General features: G+C 44.0%; 1 protein-coding gene across 1 annotated transcript; it reads left to right on the top strand.

The window, feature by feature from the left end:
- Positions 1 to 17,755: 17,755 nt before the first annotated feature.
- Positions 17,756 to 23,250, top strand: SOD3 (superoxide dismutase 3). Its single transcript, XM_057546909.1, has 2 exons — positions 17,756 to 17,901; positions 21,539 to 23,250. The coding sequence occupies exon 2, from the start codon at positions 21,555 to 21,557 to the stop codon at positions 22,287 to 22,289; it is 735 nt and encodes a 244-aa protein (XP_057402892.1). The 5' UTR covers positions 17,756 to 17,901; positions 21,539 to 21,554; the 3' UTR covers positions 22,290 to 23,250.
- Positions 23,251 to 23,580: the final 330 nt, after the last annotated feature.

Raw genomic sequence — 23,580 nt, 5'->3', positions numbered from 1 at the left:
ATGTTTTTCTCTTTCTCTTTTTCTCTTTCTTGTGAGAGTGCTTGAGGTCACCAAGCATAAACCATGTTCCTTTGTATTTACACAAATTCCAATCTTTAAGAAGAAAAACATGCTTTTCATTTCAAAGTTTTACATTAATTATTTGACTCTGGCCAGTAGCTAGTTAATTGGCATCTATTTTATTCACAAATAGACTGGGATAAAACAGACAATTTCTTTGCATAGAATTTTTCCTAACAGCCGTAACTGTCCAGTGAAGGAATAAATTGTCTTCTGAGAATTTCTTCCCATAGCGGTTCTTAAGAAGTCATAGAACCATGTCCTCTGCTATATTTGCACATGAGCAAATGACACGCATACAAGGTTATCCATTAAAGTCTGGATTGTGGAAGTAAAAGACTGGAAACAACCTAAGTGTCTACCATGAGGGACTGGTTAAAAAGTTATAGTACATCCTAAAATGACCTGCTATGCAGTCATAAAAGGGAATGAGGCAGCTCTTCATGCTCTGATACGGAAGGATCCAGTTGTGTGCTGGAGGTGGCTTGGACCAATTCATGAGCGCAGATAATTAGCTTCTCTTCCTAATTCTGCAGTCAGTGACCTCACAAAGCTTGAAATTGACCATGGTGGCAGTTATACCATGGACATCTGTAAATGCTACCAATCAAGGAACTCCCTACCCCACGAGACATAGTTGTTAAACATTTACTAGCACACCACTGAAAAGATCTCCAAAACCCATTGTCAAATGAATAAAGCAAAGTGTAACACAATATGCTTAGTATGCTAGCAACAGTGTGAAAATAGGGGAAATCACATGTTTAAAAACCTCTTATTCCTCAATATTTAAATTCTATTGTATTACCGTATGACCCAGCAATTTTACTCCTAGGTATACACCCAAAAGAAATGAAAACATATGTCTACGCAGAAACTTGTACACAAATTACTATAGCAGCATTATTCATAATAACTAAATAGGTGAAAACAACCCAAATGTCATTCATCAACAAATAAATGGATAAACAAATTGTGGTATATACATACAACAGAATGTTATTCAGCCATAAAAAGGAAAGAAGTAGTGATACACGCTACAACTTGGATGAACCTTGAATACATTATAAGTGAAAGAAGCTAGACAGAAAAGGTCATATATTGTATGATTCCTTTTATAGGAGATATCCAGAATAGGCAAATCCATAGAGATGGAAAGCAGATTAGTGGTTACGAATAGGGGGAGGGGGAAACAGGGAGTGATAGCATAATGGTTAATTTTGTTTTTTGTTGTTTCTGGGGGGATGAAAAAGTTTTAGAGAGAGGTGATGGTTGCACATTGTAACTACACTAAATGCCACTGAATTGTACACTTTAAAATTGCTATATGTGAATTTTACCTCAAGTTAAAAAAAAAAAAACCTCTGGGAAGCTATACATAGAAACTGTATTGTATAAACTCGTTGTCTCTGGGAACGAGAACTGCATACCTGGGAGACAGGGCATCAGGGTGCCTTTTCACTGTATGCCTTTTAAAAAATAATTTTATTGAATTATAGAGTTGATTTATAATGTTGTGTTAATATCTGCTGTACAGCAAAGTGACTAAGTTATACATATATATACTCTTTTTCATATTCTTTTCCATTATGGTTTCTCATAGGATATTGAATCTAGTTCCCTGTGCTATACAGTAGGACCTTGTTGTTTATGCATCTTATATAGAATAGTTTGCATCTACTAATCCCAAACCCCCATCCTTCCCTCCCCCACCCCCCTCCCCCTTGGCAACCACAAGTCTGTTCTATATGTCTGGGAGTCTGTTTCTGTTTCGTAAGTATGTTCATTTGTGTCGTGTATGCCTTTTTTGTACTTCAAAATTTTGAACCATGTGGACAAAAAGGGATACAAAGGTCTAACAGACACATGTGTCCCCTCTACAAAGCCCAAGATAAATAGGTAAAGAACGAGTTAGTGGCAGATCATATTTAAAGTCTATAAACGCAGATTCTAGCTCAGTCCTCCAAATGCTAGCTTTCTAGAGGCTTCCATTGGTTGGGCTAAATTCGCCATATCCCATGAGGTGTGAACATCTTTTCAGAGGGCAACTGGGCATCTGGATTGACTCTGCCCTGTGAACGGAAGATGCAGCAGAATACCCGGGAGATTTGGTGGTAGAGTGGGTGAGGCAGATTGGGGGAATGGCCATATGTCCTTAGGTTAAGCATGTGACCTCTCTGAGACTTGATTTTCTCTCTGTAAAATGGGGATGATCAGACCTACCTCTCAGGGTTGGTATGACAATGTTATAGAGTATTAAGGTAACATGAGGATGTTCCTGGTACTCTACAGGCACTCAGTGCTAATCTCCTTTCCCAGGAAGGGGCCAGTGATGCAGGTTTCTGCATGCTCAGGAGACCCTACCTGATGACTCAGCATGAAGATTTGCTCTGCCTTCATTGTTCAACTAGTCCAGATACAAGCTCGATCTTTCTCCAATATCTTTCTGTGCCCTCCATTTCTTCCATTTTTACAAATCAAGATTGAATCATTGAAGTGGAGAATGAATAAAAAAGTAAAGAATTAGACTCCTAAGAGCAACTAGAGCTGTGATTTATTGAGTGCTTACCTTGGGTCTTGTATTTTAAATGTATTGTTTCTAACTCTTAGCCTTAGAAGCAATATATTTCAATCCTCATTTTAGAGAGCACAGAGAGTTTAAGTAACTTGCTCACAATAACACAGCCCTAGTAAGAGAGCAGGGGTTGGAACCCAGGACTGCCTGACCTTCTACTCTATCACACTCCATCATGGGACCCAACTTGCAAATTTCCGAAGTCAAGGCTACTGCTCTGTGTGGCCTACAACAATCACAGAATCTAGATGAAAGTTGGAAGACGCCCCAAAGAGTGTCAAGTCTAACCTCCCCTGACAAGGAACCCTCGCTTCAACATCCCTGATTCTTTGACGGGGAGCTCACCACCTCATGTGACAGCCCATTCCATTTTTAGGCAATTCTAATTACTAGGAAGACTCACAACGTGCTATTTGCCAGTCAGATGCACCTGCTATTTTCATTACAACTTCATACACCCTGATGAGGCCATCATTAAGACATCCTCAGCTGAAATCCTGACTCCATTACCTCCTGGACTTACAATAGGTCCCCAACACCATTGCCAAATAAAGTCCCCCCAGAACATCAGCGATGCAGACAAAGTCATGAAAGGGATGTTGATTGCTGCTTCAAATGAGGCTGGGATAGGTGATTAACTCTTCCTGAGAAAAGGTTTTTCTGGATGTGATGTATTGTCACTCGGGACAGAGGTATAGCATATATTGCAAAAGTTTAAAAATAATCAACACAATTCCTCGGTTAATTAAAGTGCTGCAAAAAGCAATGAAAGCTGATTTTTGTACTTCTCCTTCTTCCTGGTTTTCAACTTCTTTGGCAGTTTTCTGTTGAGTTGAAGGACAGTCAGCTCTAAACAATGAAAAATGAGCTAATGTCGCTAAGCTTCCTGCACCTTGACATTACTGTAAGATCCAACTGCTAATAATGGTGATTAAAAACGGATAATAATTAAGAAGGGGGTAACAAAGGTCTTCTGAGTGTGGGAGCTGTGCTCATCTGATTCTCCACGGGGGAAACAAAATACGTTTATGTGATTGTGCAAACTGCAGGAAACTGAAAGATGCCAGGGTCAGAAGAGCAATGCGGCTCCTCTGGGATTTCAGGTGGCAAATAGGATGGAGAATCTCAACTTTAATGAAGACAACAAAAATCACATAATTAACACACACTGTTAACACCTCATTAGTCTCCCGGGGCTTCAGTTATGCTAAAAATAATCAACACATTTTACTTAAATAGGTTGTTCCTACAGGTGATTGTGAAGGCTGCCGTGGCCATAGCAGAATGGGGCCATGGCTCTGCATGTTCTTCAGATGCTTTAAAGCAGGACTTATCTTCATACCAAGGAAAGGATTATTAAAAACATATGTGGAATTACAGAGTGGAAATGAATGTGTTATGAAGAGCCTCTCTGACTCTGAGCCTGACTCCAAAATCTTGCATAACCCTATTTCACAACCCAGGTCCCTTAAGTCAGGGTTGTCTCATAAACGAATCTGCTGGGGGCATTGGTACTGGCTACAAGTCAAGCTATAAAAACAGGCCAGTTTTGTTCAGGGCCTTCTCTTCCTTGCGACAGTCTAAGCATGAAAACTCCTAAGCATTAGACATTTGCCTCCACCTAATCCGGTTTGGCCCATGACTGCTATGACCAATGGAATTTGGGGGCAGTGACGTTACAGGATTCTGAGCCCAGGCATTAAGAAGGCCTGAACCTTTTGCCGTGCCTTGAGCTCCCAAATAAGAAGTTGAAGTACCCCAATCGGAAAACAAGGCCACATGGAGAGGCCTTGGAGGATGAGTCATCACGTGAAGGGCAGTCACATGGAAGAACACCTGGGGCTCAGATACCCAGCCTTGTTGCCCACTGACGGCAGTACAAGAGAGAAGCCAAGCGAGACCAGTAGAGGAACTGCCAGCAGCCAATCTCCAGCCAACCCACTATCAAAACCACCCACGAGACATGATAAAATGGTTGCTGGGGTGCATGCCGCAGGGCAGTAAATAACCCAAAGACCTCCTCTCTGCCCCTCCCCTTGACAATGCCCCTGCTCACCCACTCTTGAGCACCTCCCTGTGCATTTCCAAGGTATCTTCTAACACATTTGGGAAAATCATCTACATGTGTTCACACGTGCTCACGGAAGCAGTTCTCCCTCCTTTTCTTGGCAAAATAATCATAGTCACTGGAATTCTTGGAGATGAGACAGCAGCCTTCGTTGTCAGCTAAGAGAGAAATGCTAAGTTGCTCTTGCTTTTGTTTTCCCACTGTGTAAAAATAAGAGCACTAGCACCCACGTGGGATTACATAGCAAAACCCTGGGCTTGAGGGCTGGTGGCGCTGGTTGCGGAGAGGGGTGAGAGTCATCGGTTAATTATGCGGCCCTGGACATCTCCCTAAGTTTTAGAGTCAGTGATAGCTCTCCAAGGGGATTTTTCAAGTAATCCTCAACTTGAAAGCTCTTCTGCTCCTGTCAAAAGTCAGGGCAGATAGCAAAACTGCTCCTACTCGCTCAGTGAAGATTGGAGCTTGCTCCAAACAGAGAGTGGCAGGGAGGCAGAAAACAGCCATATAGCTCTGATAGACAGAAAGCAAAACAAAGAATTTTGTGAGCGTATTGAAGGAACATTTACACAGACCTGTGCAGTAGCCTTATCATTAGCAAAGCTAAAGTTTTAGAAGTTTTTTTTTTTTTTACTTCCTCACATCCCAACATGCTATTGTAGAGCCAGATGGCAAACAAAATAACATAAACACATAAACAGCAAAGCCAGATAAAAGAATATCCCTCTAAACTCAATCTAACAGTTGTAGAAGTATTGTTGACAAGACTCTGTACTTTGATTTTTAGAAAACTTAATATTGAATAAATAAATGGACAGATGGATCGCCGGATGTCCATAATGGGCAGAGAGAGTGCAATGTGCCCACTAGCTCTTCTAGAGGGAAACGGCCATATAATATTGTGAGACCCAGAGAAGGTCTGTGAATGGTGCAGAACCAGGATGGTGAAGAAGGAAGATCTGGGTGAAACATTTCCTTTAGTTGCACCTGGTTAAGGTTTACATCACTCCCTTCAGGTAAGGAATATGCAAGACTTTGTTGTTGTTTCTAGTCTGGGTCCTCGTTATTCATGCTTAAGTTAACTATAAGTAGTTAATTCCATGGAATGAGCTTGGTCCTTCTCATCTAATCTTCTTGCTGTCTTTGTAAAAATCTCAAATTAAAGAACCTCCTTAGTTTCTTAAAGAATGACAGATAAATATCTGAACTAGTGTTGCAGTCATTGTGAGCCGCCTACCTAATAAACATTCTCTTCCTTCTTAATAAGGAAAATTCAGTTTTGTTAGGGTAGCAGTATGTTAGGCTAAGAACAGTTACTCTGCCAGATTCCCATGAATCTAGGGATGCCCTGTGATACATTTCTCACCATGAGACATAAATTGAAGGCAACTGGGAAATCTGCCAGTGCTGTCACTGCCCCCCTTCTCCTGAATCAGATGCACATCTGGAGGTATAAAAGCCAACTTGCAGCAATGAGGCAACAAGCATGAGGTCAGAAGTCTACGCACTGCTGATGAAGACGGAAAGGAAAGATGTGAACGCCCTGAGCCCAAAGGTAATGTAAAGCGACCCTACCAGCTGTAAACTTTTTGTTCCATGTGACAAACATCTAAATGTTTAAGCAACTTTTTTATCATATTTGCAGCCAAAAGCACTCTTGGCAGTTAATCTTGGGTTGATCTGATTGAAAATTACAGTCTGGGTTCTAGTGCCCAGAGTAGGTTAGGGAAGAAGCAGTCTTAATTGGACATTGCCTGAATAAAGGGCAATTCCTTACAGGGTATGGTACATTGTATTAGTTTGGGCTACAAATAAAAGAAACTCCTGACTTGCACTAACTTATATAACAAATCACAGAGTAGAAAGTCCAGAGGTAAAAAAGACACAGGTGAAGAACCATCACAGCCTTAGGAGTCCAGATTATTCCATCTCTCTGCTTGGCTATCCTTGGAGAACCCCATGTGCTAGTCGAAGTAGATTAATCAGGAACTATCCTTGGTGACCCCCTGAACCCTGTTGGGTAGAGTTAGATACTTGGACAAAATGTATGCCTATTAGAAAGGAAAAGCAGGGATTGATAATCATAGCAAACCAAAAGTGTCCACGACATACACGCTGGATAAATGCTTTGCAAAATGTGGAAAGTCCCAAAGTACGAAATGATGATGATTCTACCAGCCTAGTGCCAACATCGGTTTGAATACATTCTTCTGCTGCCACTTGAAAAAAAAGAGGGCTTGTTTTCTTGTCCATTCAGCTAGCATTTATGGCTTCCAACTGAATGGTCTGATTCATTCATCCCATTTGACTGGTCTCATAACAGGAAATAATTAAAATATCCCAAGGGATCAAACAGCCCGCTTGTAAAATTGGAATATTTGAAAAAACACAAACAATTCCTTCCTTCTCTTCCTCCCAAGTAAACCACCTTCACTGGTGGTATCAAATAAACCCAAACTCTGTTTAAATGAAAAGAAAGAGATTCCAAAGTTTGTTTAATAACAAGACATAGTCATGGATGCTTATTAGAAACAGTCTTTTTTCAGTGTGGAGCTAAGGTTCTTAAGAATTTTAAGAACTGGCACCTCACTGGGAATAGATGTGAAAACTGAGTGAAGGATCACGTGATGTGTAGGCAGCTTCACAAGAGTTCATTTCTCCTCAGAACACCAATCTGCTTGTGCGTAATCCACTGTGGTACTCAGTGTGGCATCCGTCGGGGAGAACAATTCCTAGTGCCGGGAACCACCTGCCAGACATACAGAATTTTTACAGAGTGGCATCTGTGTTTTCCTTTGGGGAACTATGTCTTTCTCGTTCTCCCCATGTGGTTCTGGTGGTGCTGACCCAGCTCCTGGTAGGGGTGGGCCTATCACACAGTAGTGTATTCCATCCTCATCCAGGCAGCAGCTGGTTATTCTGCTAATGTTTACAAATGTCTTTGCTTTTCAAATTTATTGAAGTACAATTTACAAGCAATAAAATGCATGATCTTTGACAAACATAAATCCTCATGTAAGCATCCCATATCAATATATAGAATATCTCTATCACCCCACTCCCATCATCCCAGAAAGATTTCTTATGTCTCTTTGTAGCTGATTCTGACACACATCCATACCCAGTGCCCCTTAACTCCCATCCTAGGAAGCCATTGTTCTGATTTCTATGACAATAGATTAGTTAACCTGTTCTAGAACTTCATTTCAATAGAATCATACAACATGTACTATTTTGTGTCTGGCTTCTTGCACTCTGGGTACTATTGTTGACATCAATCCACGTTGTTATATGTACTAGTAGTTTATTCCTTCTTATTTCTGAATAGCGTCCAATTATGGAAATATAATACAGATGATCTATGCACCTGCTCATGGACATTTGTGACGTTTCCAGTGGAACAATTATGAATAAAGTTCTTATGCATAGTCTTGTATAAGTCTTTGTGTGGACATACATTCTCATTTCTCTTGAGTAAATATCTAGGAATGAAATTATTGGATCACATGTTAAGTGAATGTTTAACCCTATAAGAAACTTCTGAAGTCTCTTCCAAAGTGGTTCACCATTTTACACTCTCACCAATAATGTAGGAGAGTTCTAGCTACTCCACATCCTCATCAACATTTACATCATCAGTCTTTTTCTTTTTAGCCAAGCATATTGAGGTACAGTGACATTCAATTGTGGTTTTGTTTTGCATTTTCCTGATGACCAATGAAGATGCTTATTTGTCATTTGTACTGAAGCACTGGTTAAATTCTTTGCTCCCATTTTTAAAACTGGGTTAGCTTTCTGCTTATTATTTCATTGTAAGCATTCTCTAAATATTCTGGATACAAGTCCTTTGACAGATATGTGTATTAATAATATTTTCTCCTGGTCTGTGGTTTGCCTTTTCAGTTTTGTAAAGGTGTCATTTGAAGAGCAAAAATTTTTAATTGTGATGAAATGGTATTTGTCCATTTTTTAAATGATTTATGCTTTTTTGTTCTACTAAGCAAACTTTACCTACTTGAAGGTCACAAAGATTTATCTCTTATACTTTATTAATAGAGTTTTCTAATAGGTCTTGAAGTCAGGTAGTATAAGTCTTCTAATTTTTTTCCCCAAAATTATTTTAGGTATTCTAGATCCTCTGCTTTCCCGCATACATTGTAGAATCACCTCTTCAATTTCTACAAGAAAGTCTGCTGGGCTTATGACTAGAATTGCATTGAATCTGAGATAACTGACATCTTAACAATACTGTATTTTATAACCCATGAATATGAAATACTTGTATATTTAGATCTACTTTAATATCTCTCAGAAACATTTTGTATTTTTGTACATTTTAAGGGTTGAGGTATTAAAATCTTTTTCTAAATTTATTACTGAATATTTTATTCTTGATGCTATTATAAATGGTATTTATTTCATTTTCAATTGTTTATTGCTAGTATATAAAAATCCAATTTATTTTTTTTACTGACTTTGTATTATGTGACCTTGTTAAATTCTTTTACTATTTACTTTTTTTAAACTGTCCTTGGAATTTTCTATGTAGACAATCAAAATGTTTGTATAATGTTTACTTTCTTTCTCCTCAATATCCATGGATTTTTTCTTGTCTTACTGCACGGGCAAGGACTTCCAGTACATTACTGAATGGAGGTAGGAAGAGCAGGTATCCTTGCCTTGTTCCCAATCTTAAGTGGCAAGCAGTCAGTATTTCTCCATTACGTATGCTGTTACCTGTAGGTTTTCCATAGCTGTCTTTAATGAAATTGAGGAGGTTCCCCTCTATTCCTCAGTTGATAAGAGTTCTTATCATGAATGGGGGTTGGATTTTGTCAAATACTTTTTCTTCCATTATCAAGATAATCATGTGATTCTTCTCCTTTATTCTGTTAATGTGGTGAATTACATAAGCAAATTTTCAAGTGTTAAACCAATCTTGCATTTCTGAGATAAATTCTACTCGGTCATGATATATTTTCCATATTATATATTTTCTGGATTTGTTTTGCTAATATTTTGCTGAGGAATTTTTCTCTATGTTCATGAAGAACATTGGTCTGTTAGGATTTTGGTTTCTGGTTTATGCTACTCTCATAAAATGAATTGAGAAGAATTTTCTCCTCTATTTTCTGAAAGAGATTGTGTAAGTGTGGTATTACTTCTTTCTTAAATATTTGATATCTGTTTGGTAGAGTTCACCAGTGAACCCATGTGGGCCTATACTTTTCTTTGTGGAAAGGATTTTTACATTACAAAATAGATTTTTAAAAAATGTATAGGGCCATTTAAACTATTTTTCTTGGGTCAATTTTGGTAAGAAGTGTTTTTCAAGAATTTTTCTAGTTTATCTCAGTTATTGAATTTATAAACATAAATTTGTTCAGAATATTTACTTACCCTGTTGATAGCTGTAGGATATGAAATGACATGTCCTCTTTCATTTCTTATATTGGTAATTAGGATTTCTCTCTCTCTTTTTTTAGTTAGTCTTACTAGAACTTCATCAATTTCATTAATCTTTCCAAAGTATCTTCTTTTGGCTTTTTAAACTTTCTGTAAAGTTTATCTTGCAATTTCATTGATTTCTGTTCTTTATTATTTCCGTCTTCTTACATTGCTGTGATTTTTCTAGCTTCTTAACATTTAAACCTTTCTATTTTTCTAATATAGTTATATATTTTCCTCTAATAACTGCTTTGGCTGCATTCCACAAATTTTGATCTGTTGTTTTCATTACGATTCACTTGGAAATATGCTCTAATTTCCTTTATGGTTTCTTCTTTGACTCATGGATTATTTAGTGTGCCTTATTTAATTTCCATATATTTGGGGATTTTCTAGATATCTCATCGCTATTGATTTGTATTTTTCTTTCATTGTAATCAGATAACATAGTCTATAAAGTTTTAACCTTTTTAAATATAATGAAACCAGGATAGACTAGGATATGATCTATCTTGGTGAAAATTTCATGTAAACTTGAAAAGAACATTTATTCTGCAATTGTTGGGAAAATATAACTTTAGTCATGTTGGTTGATAGTGTTGTTCAGATAATCTATATGCCAACTGCTTTGTCTATTTCTTCTATCAATTAATAAGAGAGTATGTTAAAAAATGTCCAACTATGATTATGTACTTATTTATTTTTCTCTTTAGTCAAGTTTTTGTTAATGTATTTTAATGCCTTGTTATTGGGCATATAAACATTTAGCATTATTGTCTTCCTAATAAATGTGCCTTTTATCATCATGAAATGTCCAGTTGCTGAGATTATCTACAGCAATCATCTTTGTCTTGCCATCTACTTTGTCTGATATTAATATAATCATGCTCGTCTTATGCTTACTGTTTGCATGGTAAATCTTTTTTCATCCTTTTACTGCCAATTTATCTGTATCTTTATATTTGATGTATATCTCTTACAGGCAGTAAATAACACTATTGAGCCATCATTTTAAAAACAAGAACTATCACATAGAAATGTGAATCTCTGGCCTCTCTTGAGATCTGGCAATAATAGGTAGCATTCCCATAGGCAACGTCTGGTTGGGCAGCTGCTGCCCCCTATAGATTCAGAATGTTCTCTCCAGTCCCCACCCTTCTCCAGTGTTTCCCAGACACTGGGGCTGAGTTGCCATGTTTTAATGGGCTGTTGCTGTCTTTCTTATAGAAAAGAAATATTTTTTCAGGCAAATATCTCCACTAGAATACGAAGACAAAATGTAGATAGGAAGGTTGTATGTTTAAAGACAAAAAGGAGATAACACGTACCTGGCCCACTTTATTCATGATGCGGCCTGTCTGGCTCCCGTAGGTGCCTGAGTTTTCAATTCCTGTTGTAGTAAATACTCAAGTTCTGTTTGAGATGATATAACTTTGAGCGTTAGAAATTCAAAAAAGAGAGGATGGTTTCAGCCTAGACATAGGCATTTTCTTTTACAAATGGCTATTCTCTCCTAGTAATGCATTTTACAATGTCAAGTCTATACTAGTATGTATATAATAAATATATGCTCACAAATAAGCAGATAACTTTATTCTGATCAATAATACCCAACCAGAAAAATGCTCTGATTATTAAAACACATCTCCATAAGTAAAATAAAGTAGTTGAGCCAATAGTTAGATCCCAGCTCTTCTACCTTGGCCTTGAGGGAAATTGGCCAACGAGAGAGAAACTCCTGCTTCTGATGCAAAAGTTTTGTGGAGAAAGACCAGTGTGAAAAGCTTCTGATGCTAAGATGGGCAAAAGCTGGAGACACATTCAAACAGTTCCATGCTTTGGTCCCCAGCTGGGGCTGCCAACAACTCCTATTATAGCCCCACTATAAGGAGGATGTCTTAAGACCCAACCCTACTCCTTCTGTTCTCTCCAAGAAGGGCAAGATGGATCCTGCACAGCTGGGCCTGGGCCCAGAAGAACAGTCAGGAGGTTGACTGCTTTATAGGATTGCTCCAAAATCCCGTGAAATGCAAGTCAAAGTATACTATTAGGGCCCTAACGCAGGACCATCTAATCTTCCAGGTGCTGCTGCCCCTCTGGATTTATCTCTGGGTGGCCTTGGTGGGTGATGGTGGTTTGGAGGCTGTGATGGGAGTTGCTACCCACTCCATTTGAGACCGTCACTTAAGAAGGGCCAGAACCCTACTGGATTCATTTTCTAAGTGAGACACATGGCTGCCTCTCTATTTTCCTCCCTGGGCTTCAAATCTGAGGCTTCTTGAATTCTGTCAGCATTTAGACTTCCTAATTCCTTTTCTAAAGTAGAGGCTGAGACAGAGGACCTCTTCTGTACAGTTTCTTCCAGCATCAATTATCTTTAATCTTAGGAGTAAAGAACGTTATATCACTTCTGGCCCCTAGATGCTATTCTCTACATGTTGCAGGTTTGTGCATTTTGTACAAGCTCCCTGGGGGGTTTTCTGTCCATCTTCTTTTGTTAGTTTGGTTGTTCTGAAGGTGTGGAGAAAAGGAACAACGCCAGGCTGGCCATCTGAGTGCAGAGAGTTTTTCTTCCTCCTGGTGAGGCTTCAGGGTGTGTGTCTGAAGAGGCCAGCAGGGCAAAGGTGAAGAGATGGTCTGTGAAGCCTCAGAACTGGTGAGGTAGAAGGTCACCAATCTGAAGGCTCAGTAAACTGGGCTCAAGTTCTTCCTCTGCACCTAACAGGTGTGACACTGGACAAGTCAATTAACCACCATGGGTCTCAGTTTCGTTATTTGTAAAATATGGGAGTGACATTGGGGAGGATCTATGGTCCTTCATATATAGGCTTCTTCAAATGGATTAGAAGCCACCTGAACTAAGGCTGTGATTTCTACATCTTCACAGTCATGATGCCCAGTGCAGAATCTGGCACATAATTGTATCAGTTAGGCATGAATTTGGCTGCTAGTAACGGAAACCCACTAATAGTGGAACACATTGAGGTTATATTCTCCTGTTACAAGAAAATTACAACTGTACTGCTATTGGTTAAGGTGCTCAGTGAGACACTTTCCTTCCCTTTAGATTTAATTTTTTAATTTATTTTTTCAGTGGAGTTTTTGAGGACTGAGGTTCTTTCCTTCTTTTCCCCTTCATCCTGTGCATGTTGGCTTTTGTTCTCATTCTCACTGACTACAGTCCCAAGGGAGCTGCCACATTGCTAGGCATCAAAACCATGTTTAAGACAAGAGGAAGTGGAAGCAACCTAAGTGTCCATCAACAGATGAATGGATAAAGAAGATGTGGCACATATATACAATGGAATATTACTCAGCCATAAAAAGGGACGAAATTGGGTCATTTGTAGAGATGTGGCTGAACCTAGAGTCTGTCATACAGAGTGAGGTAAGTCAGAAAGAGAAAAACAAATACCGTATGCTAACGCATATATATGGAATCTAAAAAAAAAAAAAAGTCATGAAGAACCTAGGTGTAAGATGGGAATAAAGACACAGACCTACAAGAGAATGGACTTGAGGATATGGGGAGGGGGAAAGGTAAGCTGTGACAAAGTGAGAGAGTGGCGTGTACATATACACACTACCAAATGTAAAATAGATAGCTAGTGGGAAGCAGCCGCATAGCACAGGGAGATCAGCTCGGTGCTTTGTGACCTCCTGGAGGGGTGGGATAGGGAGGGTGGGAGGGAGGGAGATGCAAGAGGGAAGAGATATGGGAACATATGTATATGTATAACTGATTCACTTTGTTATAAAGCAGAAACTGACACACCATTGTAAATCAATTATACTCCAATAAAGATGTTAAAAAAAAAAAAAGACAAGAGGAAGGAGAAAGAGGCAGCACCAACCATTTCTGTCTCTTTTATAATGAAAGTAAGAGCCTCCCCCAGAGCCACATCAGGTTATGTCTCATTGGCTATAACTGGGTGACATGACCACCGCTAGCTGAAAGGGATGCTGGGAAAGCACGTGCCTGGCTGTCCAGCTTCTATAGTGGGAGGCAGCAAGAAGAGGGGTCAATAGGGCCATTGGGTCAACAAATATTTTAAGATAAATACGACTAGAAAGTAAGTTGAAAAATGCTTCTCTTTTCCCAAGTGGAATGTACCACGCAATTATTTTGAGGAAAGAAGCGCTTCATTGGATATGCTTTTAAATTATTCATACTGCTGTTTTGTTTTTATGTGGCAAAACAGGAATGACCTACGTGTTCTCTCACAGGTATGGGCAGGAAGTGGAACTAGAGGCAGGGTCAGAGTTCGTGAAGAACTTAGCTTGGAGGGATTTCACTCTGATGTTTTCCTGAGAGAATACTTCGCACACACTCACCTTATGATCAGAAAGGCATTGCTTTCGTGTGCTACAATTGGTCTTCTCCTCACATGGCCAGCCAAGTGCAACTAGTTGAGAAGTTCCTGGTTCTGACTGGTTTCCATTACCTTGTGATTCACGCACATTTGAACAGAAGGGTGACACATTCACGGTGAAAAGGAAATTTCCCAGAATGTGGCATGGACACAGAATGCAGTCTCTCTTCTTCACTGAAGCGCAGTGCTATTAACACAATGAAAAGGTGCATGAAAATCACTTAACAAGTGCCCGGCATGCAAGAGGCACTGAATACATGTGAGATGGTATGATTTTATGACTGTTAATAAGAATGATGTTTCTTTTCTCCCTGCCCACCTTGCCAACAGCATCTCCTTTTTTCCATATTACCCTGACGTGTTTGGACAAAATGATAGGATCCAAGATTGAACTACACAGGTCCCTGGTCTCACTCCTATTCTCTGGGGGGCTTCTGAGACAGGCTCAGGCAGGCAAGACACGCTTGAAGTTTTCTCAGGTATGTCTGAAGTACTCTGGTTGGATAAACAGTCATCACACAGAAACTGGCCTTCTAGGGATGCAACCTGCAACCCTAATTGTTGCTTTCAAAACTTTCTCCTCATGGTAACCGCTTTATTTCCTGGTAGAATTTAATCCTATCAGTTTTTTTTTTTTTCCTATCAGTTTTTTGAACACAATGAAAAGGAAGTTATTTACAATGGATATCCCTGCATAAAAGAACTACCAAGTTCTCTAGCAGAGATCTCTTCTATACAGATAGAAGTGCTTTTGAATGCATCTCCTAATAATGGCTGATTTACAATGTTTGCTTGATTTTCTGTTGTCTTATACATTAACACTGGGGAAAGAACAGAGGTCAGTGTAGGTGTCTTATTTGCAAGGCGGTCACTGATGTTACAGAGATAACTGTGAGGTGTAGACTCATTTGTTGTTTCTAACTTTTCTTTCATCTCCCCTTTAGACTGGAAGGTAATAAAGTGTAATGATTAAGGGGCCAGGATTAGGAATCAGAGAATCTTGAGTTTAAATTTTGACTTTGCCATTTTATAGCTCTGAAACTTCGGGCCTATTACTTCTTTTTTTTTTTTTAATTGAAGTATAACTGACCTATTATTCAGAAAGAATAATTATTCTTTCTGAACCTCCTTTCCTTATCTACAAAGTGGGCAAATTAACACCCATCCCACAAAATTATTGCAAGCATTAAATAAAGTGTTCACTTCCAAGTGCAGAAAATGCAACCCAAACAACTTAAGCAAAAAGAGAATGTATTTGACTCACATAATGAAAACAGAGTTTCAGGTACAGCTGGATCCAGGGGCTCAAACACTGCAGTTAAGTCCAAATTTCACTCTACTTTTATTCCACTTCCCTCCATTGGCCCTATCAGACAGATTCTCCCTTAGGGGCTGAAATAACTCCACTCTTTCCCCTCCAGTTTCAAGTCCACCGGGAAAGAGAAGATACCTCTCTTACAACAGTCCCAGCAAAAATGTCATTGAATCTCACTGGCTCTGAATGGATTATCCCAGAACCAATGCAATGTTATGACTGGTCAGGAGCCCACCTCTGGAGCAAGGGGTTAATCAACACCACTTGCATGGACTGAAAATGCAGTGGTTTCCAAGCAGGAAATTGAGGTGCAGTTGCCAGAGGAAAGGGCCATGAATGTTGGTGGGGTCGGGTGGGAGAAAAAAGCAAATTTCCCCTAGAATGCCATAAAAAGGAAAGTGAATATGGACTTTAATATCAATCCTAGAATACCATAATGGAGGAAATCTTTCTTGGCCCTTAAAAGAAATAAAATTAGGTTAAGTCAAGAAAGTGCCACTGGATACAGTAGTTACAAACAGATATAATTATTACTTCAAGAACTGAATGAAATACAGATATTTTTTAGTTGGATGAAAGATTCACAAAGAGAAACCAGATGTTTCAGGGTGGGGCAGAGTGGCGGGCAGCATCTGGAACTCGGAAAAGTCATTAGTCAAAGGCACCTACGCCCATCAACAGAATGCAGAGAGGCATGGATTGAGCTGACGATGCCTGAGTTCCCAGTGAGCCAGAAGGACTGATGTCGGAACACAGGCCTGGAGGCTCTGAGTTCTCAGAAGTCTCCACCTTATCTTGCGAAATGTCTGCCCCAGGACAAAGATCTTTAGTTTTTCTTCCTGCCAAGTAGAGGTTCCCAAACCTGGTTGTACCCCAGAATAATCAGCTTTCAAAAAGATGATTCCAGAAAGCCCTTGCTGGCAATGGATTCACTCAGCCTGCGATGGTGCCTGGAAGTCTAGATTTTGAACAAGCTGTCCTGCGGGCAGGACTAATGTTTGGGTCTTTAGGGACCCTGTCCATCTCTCCCCAGCTGCAGTCCCCACTCTGTACTGGATGGATCTGTTGACACCGCTGTTCCCCCCCCCAGAGTATGAACCCCAAAGGGCAGGGGCTCTCCCAGGTTTGGGTACAAGCACACAGTGGAGTGAGCACCCACTAAGCATTTATTGAAGGAAGGCTGGCAGGCAGACAAGCAGGCAGGCAAGCTGCCTTTTCCCATGTGGACTTTTCTGGGGAAAAAAGCTCCTTCTGGAAAGAGCTGCTGTGATTGAGAAAAGATCATGGCCGCAAAGGAAGAAAGGGCCTTGGGGGAGGGAAAGATTCATGGTTCTCTCAGACCACGCTCTTTTAAAAGACTCTTCCATAACTTTAATAAGGAAGCGAGAACAGGATGCGCGTGATAACGTCTGGGGCATCGGGTTAGCCTCGCCTCCCCATTTTACAGATGATGAAACAGAGGCACAGGGAGTTGGTCCAGGAGCACATCCTTAGGAAGTGACACAGCTGGGACTCTGCAGCCTGAGTCCCCACCTGCGTCTCACCTCTCACAGGTGTGGCCTCACAGTTCTGGAGGAAACATCACGCATATTTGCGGGCGTCCATTTCCATCTTAGATGCATCCAGCAAAAATAAATCAATAGCTGAGGAAATCAGGGGAGAGCAAAGGGCCTCTCAAGAAAGAGACCATTGTACATGTCTCCAAACAGGCTATTTTCGGTCTACTTTTTATTCCCCTGCTACACCCTGAAGGTCACTTGCTACGTCTGCACAAACCAGTGAAGTCACGAAAAGGAATACTTGGCTAGGGAACGCGGGGCTGTGGGGGGAGGTGACAGAGCTGGAGGAGGTGAGGCAATTCCACAACAAGGACTGCCTGGCCGGCTTCCCTCCCTAAACCGGCCCAATGACCTTCTTTCCTCGCGCTGACCACTCCCCCGAGGCTGCCCTGCACGGCCACAAACAGCCCGGGAGTCCGCTCCGTGTTCCTGCGACCGGCTGGCGGCTGGCGGGGTGCTGCTCCCCAGGTCCCAGGAGGGAAAGCTCTCTTGGAAGAGCTGGAAAGGTGAGTGCGAAGTTGAGGTTCATTTCGTTCTTCCCCGAGTGTGCTTATCGAGTTTGAAACTGGGGCGGGGCATCCCGTCTCTCCTAGGAGAAGGATATGATCATTTTCCTGGGAGAGAAACACGCTTCTTGACAGAGCCCAGCTGCTGTAAAGCAGGGGAGTGGGGAGGCGGGGAGAGGGGTGAGGAAGGCAATGGGGGAGGAGAAACTGACTGGTCTCGGATCTGCTGATGCCAGGCCAAGAGGCCCTCAGCGTCCTCCGGGTTAGAGAAAAAAGAAATCTGGAGTGAGGAAGGCGGATGTTTCTGGATGTTGCCTGGCATGGGTGGTGAGGAAATCCACCTGCTTAGGGGAGGCACAAAGGGAGGGCCTGGCTGGCTCAGGCGCACAGCCGGGACCCCTTCTCGGAGGGCGTCCAGGCATTAGAACACACCGGAGCCTTCGTGGGGGCCGCAGCCTTCCCAGACCCGGACCCAGGAAGGAGGCACCGGCTCGGAGGCTTGCTTTGTCCCCTGTCTCTGATAACTATGTTCTCCCCTCTGGACCAAGCAGGCCCTCCAAACAACACTTGGTCATCCACAGCTCACACTGAGTGAGAGCCTGAGCCAGAAGGGTGAGCCTTGTGCGGGCGGGCCTTGAGGGCTCGAGGTGAAAAGCTTTAAGACCCAAGGAGTCAGGGTTTACCCGGGATTTAAGAAGAATTCTCTTTTTAAGAGAAAAACATCTCCTTCAAGTTTTCATTATGACCCAAGCATTCTTGGAAAAGAAAGCTTTGTGGACACATCCAAAACAATCTGTTTCTGCTGTATGTTTTTAAGGAAATACCTTCCAATCGGCAGAGCCCTCCTGAGAGCCAGGGCCGGTTCAGGAGGAGAGGGGTGGTCGGTGATGATGGAGACCTTGAAGCCAAGGTCTGGCCTCGGGGATGCTCCTCCATTCCCACCCCCACTCCCTGGAGCTTCAGCGTAGTAACCAGGCCACATCAGAGGGGGTTCCCTTGACGTCACTTTCTGGACTTCTCCTCCTGCCTGTCACTTCTTCTCGGAGCCTTTCCTGGCCACCTCCTCCTCCCACGGCTGCAATAGCATCTTTCAGCTGATGGTCCTGAAATCCCTATCAGCAGTTTCTCTCTGATAGCTAAGAGCTGCCATTTACTAGGAATTTTCTATGTAGCAGGCTCTGGGCTAAGTGCCTTGATGAGAGCTGTTCAGTGTGGTGCCTAAACCTTGGGCTTGGAGCAGACCACACCTTTTTCAAATCCTGCCTCAGCTATTATTGAATGTGTAACCACAGGCAAGACACTTGCCTTTCTGTGCCTCAGTTTCCTGCACTTTAGAATGGGCATAACAATGCACCCACCCCAGAGGGTTTTTGTGAGGCTTAAATGAATTAACACATGCTAAGTGCTTTTAACAGTGCCTTCACGTGTGTTCGGTAAATGCTGGCAATTCTAATTGTGTCTTTTAAGCTCACAGTAAGACTCCAAGGTAAGTATTATTATCTCTATCTGCGGATAAGAAAACTGAGGTTCAGAGAGGAGGGGGAGCCCAACTAGAGTTTGCAGCCCAGCATTTTCTCTGCTACTCTGCAACCAAAATAACAATTATGCTAACTCTTAAAGAGTAAGTAAAGTGGCAGAGTCAGGCTTCAGGTCCAGTGAGTTCCGGAATCCATTCTTTTAATCACCACACTAGACTGCCTTTCTGTAATGGTTATGGAAAGAATAAACACTCAACCCCAGAATTTAATTTTAAAATGGCACCTGCTTGGGGGGTCAGAGAAGGCCTTTGAAAGTGCAGTTGACCCTCAAACCAGCTCTTTGGAGGTAGCATTGATCCCTGTGGGCAGACTGAAAAATGTGAAAATAGCCTGGCATCTCATATCTCGTTTACTCCTCCTGGTGGCCCTTGGTGGTCTTACCAGCCTTGTTTTACAGCTAAGAGAGAGTCAGTAACTTCCCCCATGATATTGCGGTTATGCAATATGGTATATGTATCTCACCATAAAATTCCTGGTTGGGTCCCAGAATCTTTGATGGAGCTTAATCAAAACAAAGCAACTCATGCCCACTGAATCAGAATCTCTTAGGGTGGTGCCTGGGCGTCTGAATTCTAAGAACCAGAATCTGATGTGCAGCCAACACTGAGAACCCCTCCCAGTTACACTGCCTCTTCCAAAGGCTGGAAGCCCCATTTACAACCATCTGCTGAACATCCCACCTGGGATCTCGCATCTCAGCAGGCTCGGGTTGAACTTGCCCTCTCTCCCTTTTTCTCGGGGCCTGGTACCACCATCCATCACCCAGTCTCCCCTGCTGGGAACTCAGTCATCCTCAACTCCTCTTCCCCACTGCCAGTGGTACCCAAAATGTCTCCTGTATCCATGCTGCCTCCACCTTGGTAAAAGCCTTCACCATTTCTGGTCTGGATCGCTGCTACTGCCTCCTAACTCATCACCCTCTGACTACCTCTATTTCTCCGCTGTGTCTCCATTTCTTCTTGTCCTTCTCCCCTGTCCTCTCCATCCCCCAAATCCAGCCCACATCCTTTCTCCTGCCAGACTTAATGAACTAAAAACTATCTCAACACTCACTTTTCTGCTTAAAAACTTCCACCAGCACTAGCCTCCTGGCTAATAACCACACACCTTAGCACAGAAAAGCCAGCCCTTCCATCCCTGGCTCAGCGTTCCCTCTTCAGCCTTGACTCCTCTCTGGTGGCACAGGCCATGTTCCAGCCACACTGAATTACCCCATCCCCAAAACGAACTGTGTCCCTTCACAGCCTGTGAACACATCATGTTGTGCCTCCTGCCTGAAATGGACTTCTGACCTGGCTTGGCTGAAAAACTCCTACTTGTCTTGTGGGACCCTTAAAAGTCACCTCCTCTGGGAAGCCCTCCTGGAGTCTCCCAGGGAGATGGGCACCCCTTACTCTGTCCTTCCCCAGAACAAGGCTCCATCTTCAGTTACAGGATGACATTGGAATGATCTGATGACACATCTGTCTGTCAGTGAACTCCTCATTCAACATTCACATATTAAACATCTACTGCCAAGTGCAGGCCCAGATGCTGCAGATACTGATGAATAAAACTGAGTTTCTAGCTTTAGTCTACTGAGCATGGCAGAGAAGAGGGGATAGGGCACTTCAGAGAGAAGGCACAGCAAGTGCAAGAAGCGCGGCAGCAAGCCTTATGCTGCCTGTGTAAGAGAGGATGCAGAAAGAGAGCAGCAGGAGATGAGGGGCAGAGATGAGGAGAGGGAGGAGATCTGGAAGGGCCATGAGAGCCTCCCTCATGTATCCTGAGACAACCCCCCACCCCTGGGCCAATTGTCCTGGACTCCCCACGCTATGGAGATGGGACTTGGGAGGACCATCATCAGATTTGTGGCTCAGAAAGATCCTCCTGAGTTTCTTGAGATTATGTGCCATCCATCTTTACAACCACAGCACCTAACGCAGTTCCTGGGACGCAGCAGGCCCTGAAGAGACAGGGGCCGAAAGAACAAAAAGCACGCTAGGCAAGGAAGCCCCTTGGCGGGAAGGGTTTGGATTCAAGGGCACCGGGGTCCCTGGGATTCCAGGTTTCCAGTGACTAAGTCTCGCTCTGCCCCCACCCCCTGGGGGTGCCCGCAGGTGCCCGACTCCGGCCATGCTGGCGCTGCTCTGTGCCTACCTGCTCCTGACGTCCGGCGCCTCGGACGTCTCCACCTACCCGGACCTGGAACAGCCCGGCTCCCGCATGGGGGAGCAGATCCGTGACATACACGCCAAAGTGACGGAGATCTGGCAGGAGCTGACGCAGCGGTGGGCGGCGGGCGGCGGCCAGGACGCCGCGCTCTACGCCGCCTGCCCGGTGCTGCCGTCGGCCACGCTGGACGCGGCGCAGCCCCGGGTGAGCGGCGTCGTGCTCTTCCGGCAGCTCCGGCCCGGCGCCTTGCTCGAGGCCTTCTTCCATCTGGAGGGGTTCCCGGCCGAGCCCAATGGCACCAGCCGCGCCATCCACGTGCACCAGTTCGGGGACCTGAGCCAGGGCTGCGACTCCACCGGCGCGCACTACAACCCGCTGGCCGTGCCGCATCCGCAGCACCCGGGCGACTTCGGCAACTTCGTGGTGCGCGACGGCCAAGTCTGGAAGTACCGCTCCGGCCTGGCCGCCTCGCTCTTCGGCCCGCACTCAATCGCGGGCCGCGCCGTGGTGATCCACGAGGGCGAGGACGACCTGGGCCGCGGTGGCAACCAGGCCAGCCTGGAGAATGGCAACGCGGGCCGCCGGCTCGCCTGCTGCGTGGTGGGCCTGTGCGGGCCGGGGCCCTGGGCGCGCCAGGCGCAGGAGCACGCGGAGCGCAAGAAGCGGCGGCGAGAGAGCGAGTGCAAGGCCAGCTGAGCCCCCCACCCGGGCGGCCCGAGAGCTCCCTCCACGCCCCAGACCCATTCCATGTGCCCTGGGAGCCCCTCCACGCCCTGACACCCCTACAAGTGCCTGACATCCCCTCCGAGTACCCCAAGACCCCTCTACGCCTGACACCTCTCCAAACTCCCGAGATTCCCTCCATGTGGCCTAGGCCCCCCTCTACGTGGATCTATCTGTGCTGTGACACCTCTTCCAAGCACCCTGAGACCCCTTCTACACCCTGACACCCCTCCAAGTGCCCCAGGATCCCCTCTACACCCTGACTCTCCTCCAAGCGCCCAAGATGCCCTCCATGTGACCCAGGACCTCTTCTACACATCCCAGGATCCCTCCATGCCTTGACACCACCCCAAGAACCCTGGGACACCTCTACACCCTGACACCTCTCCAAGTGCCCAAGATCCGCTCCGTGTGGCCCGCGTCCCCACCCTCTTATCTTGATTTTTCTCCTTCTGTTCCCAGAGACACTCCCTACTCCGAGGTACCACTTCTGCCATGGCTAGGATCTCGCCGAAAATCCCCTCCACCCTGAGGTCTCCAACCATGTATACTGAGACACCCCCTTTCATCCTGAGGGCACCCGGAGCTCTGAGGACCCCCAGAGATACTGAAATATCCCCATTTACCCTGAGGGTCTTTCAGACTCCCCCCTTTCCACCCTGGCACCCTCGCCCTCACCCTGTGAGCCCTGAGATCCCTCAATGCCCTAAGAACCTACCTACCCCCACCCCCTTTAGGTTCCTCCTAGGCACTCTGAGACCCCTCTTGAGGTTTCCTCTCCCCCTCCCCCTCCCCAGCATGTGCAGTGCAGCCTGCACTTAGGCGCCCCTGCCCCGTGTCTCCAGCTCTTTCCCCAACCCCACACCCCAGAGAGCTGCTCCTCTGTGGGCTGTTTGGCAGTCTTCGTGTTGCACATTAAAAACTTAGCAATTCAGTACTGCATGGGGGCCTTGGTTACTTTTTTGGTTTATTTGAGGCTTCTCTCCCCACTCAGCTATTCTTTGGGGAATGGCAAAGATGCGTCCCAAACCTCTTAGGACTTCTCCTTCTCCCCTGCCCAGCTCTGCTGGCTGCAAGGCTCAAGTCACTGATCATCACGCCTTTGGGGTGTGGCTCGCAAGAGGGAGGAAACCAGGATCACTTAGGGAAATGGGGAAAAAAATACAGCTTCCTGGGCCACATGCCAGAGCTGTAGAATCCAAAGAGAGAGGAGAAAATCTATTTGCAGCAAGCTTCCCGGTGATTCTGATGCTGGAGCCGCTGG

Source organism: Balaenoptera acutorostrata, chromosome 5, assembly GCF_949987535.1.
Source record: "Balaenoptera acutorostrata chromosome 5, mBalAcu1.1, whole genome shotgun sequence".
Taxonomy (NCBI): Eukaryota; Metazoa; Chordata; class Mammalia; order Artiodactyla; family Balaenopteridae; genus Balaenoptera; species Balaenoptera acutorostrata.
Note: the sequence above shows the minus strand (reverse complement) of the source record. Positions and strands in the feature narration are given on the sequence as shown.

Excerpts from the sequence above, each read along its gene's own strand:
- SOD3 (XM_057546909.1), top strand. The coding sequence starts at position 21,555 with ATGCTGGCGCTGCTCTGTGCCTACCTGCTCCTGACGTCCGGCGCCTCG.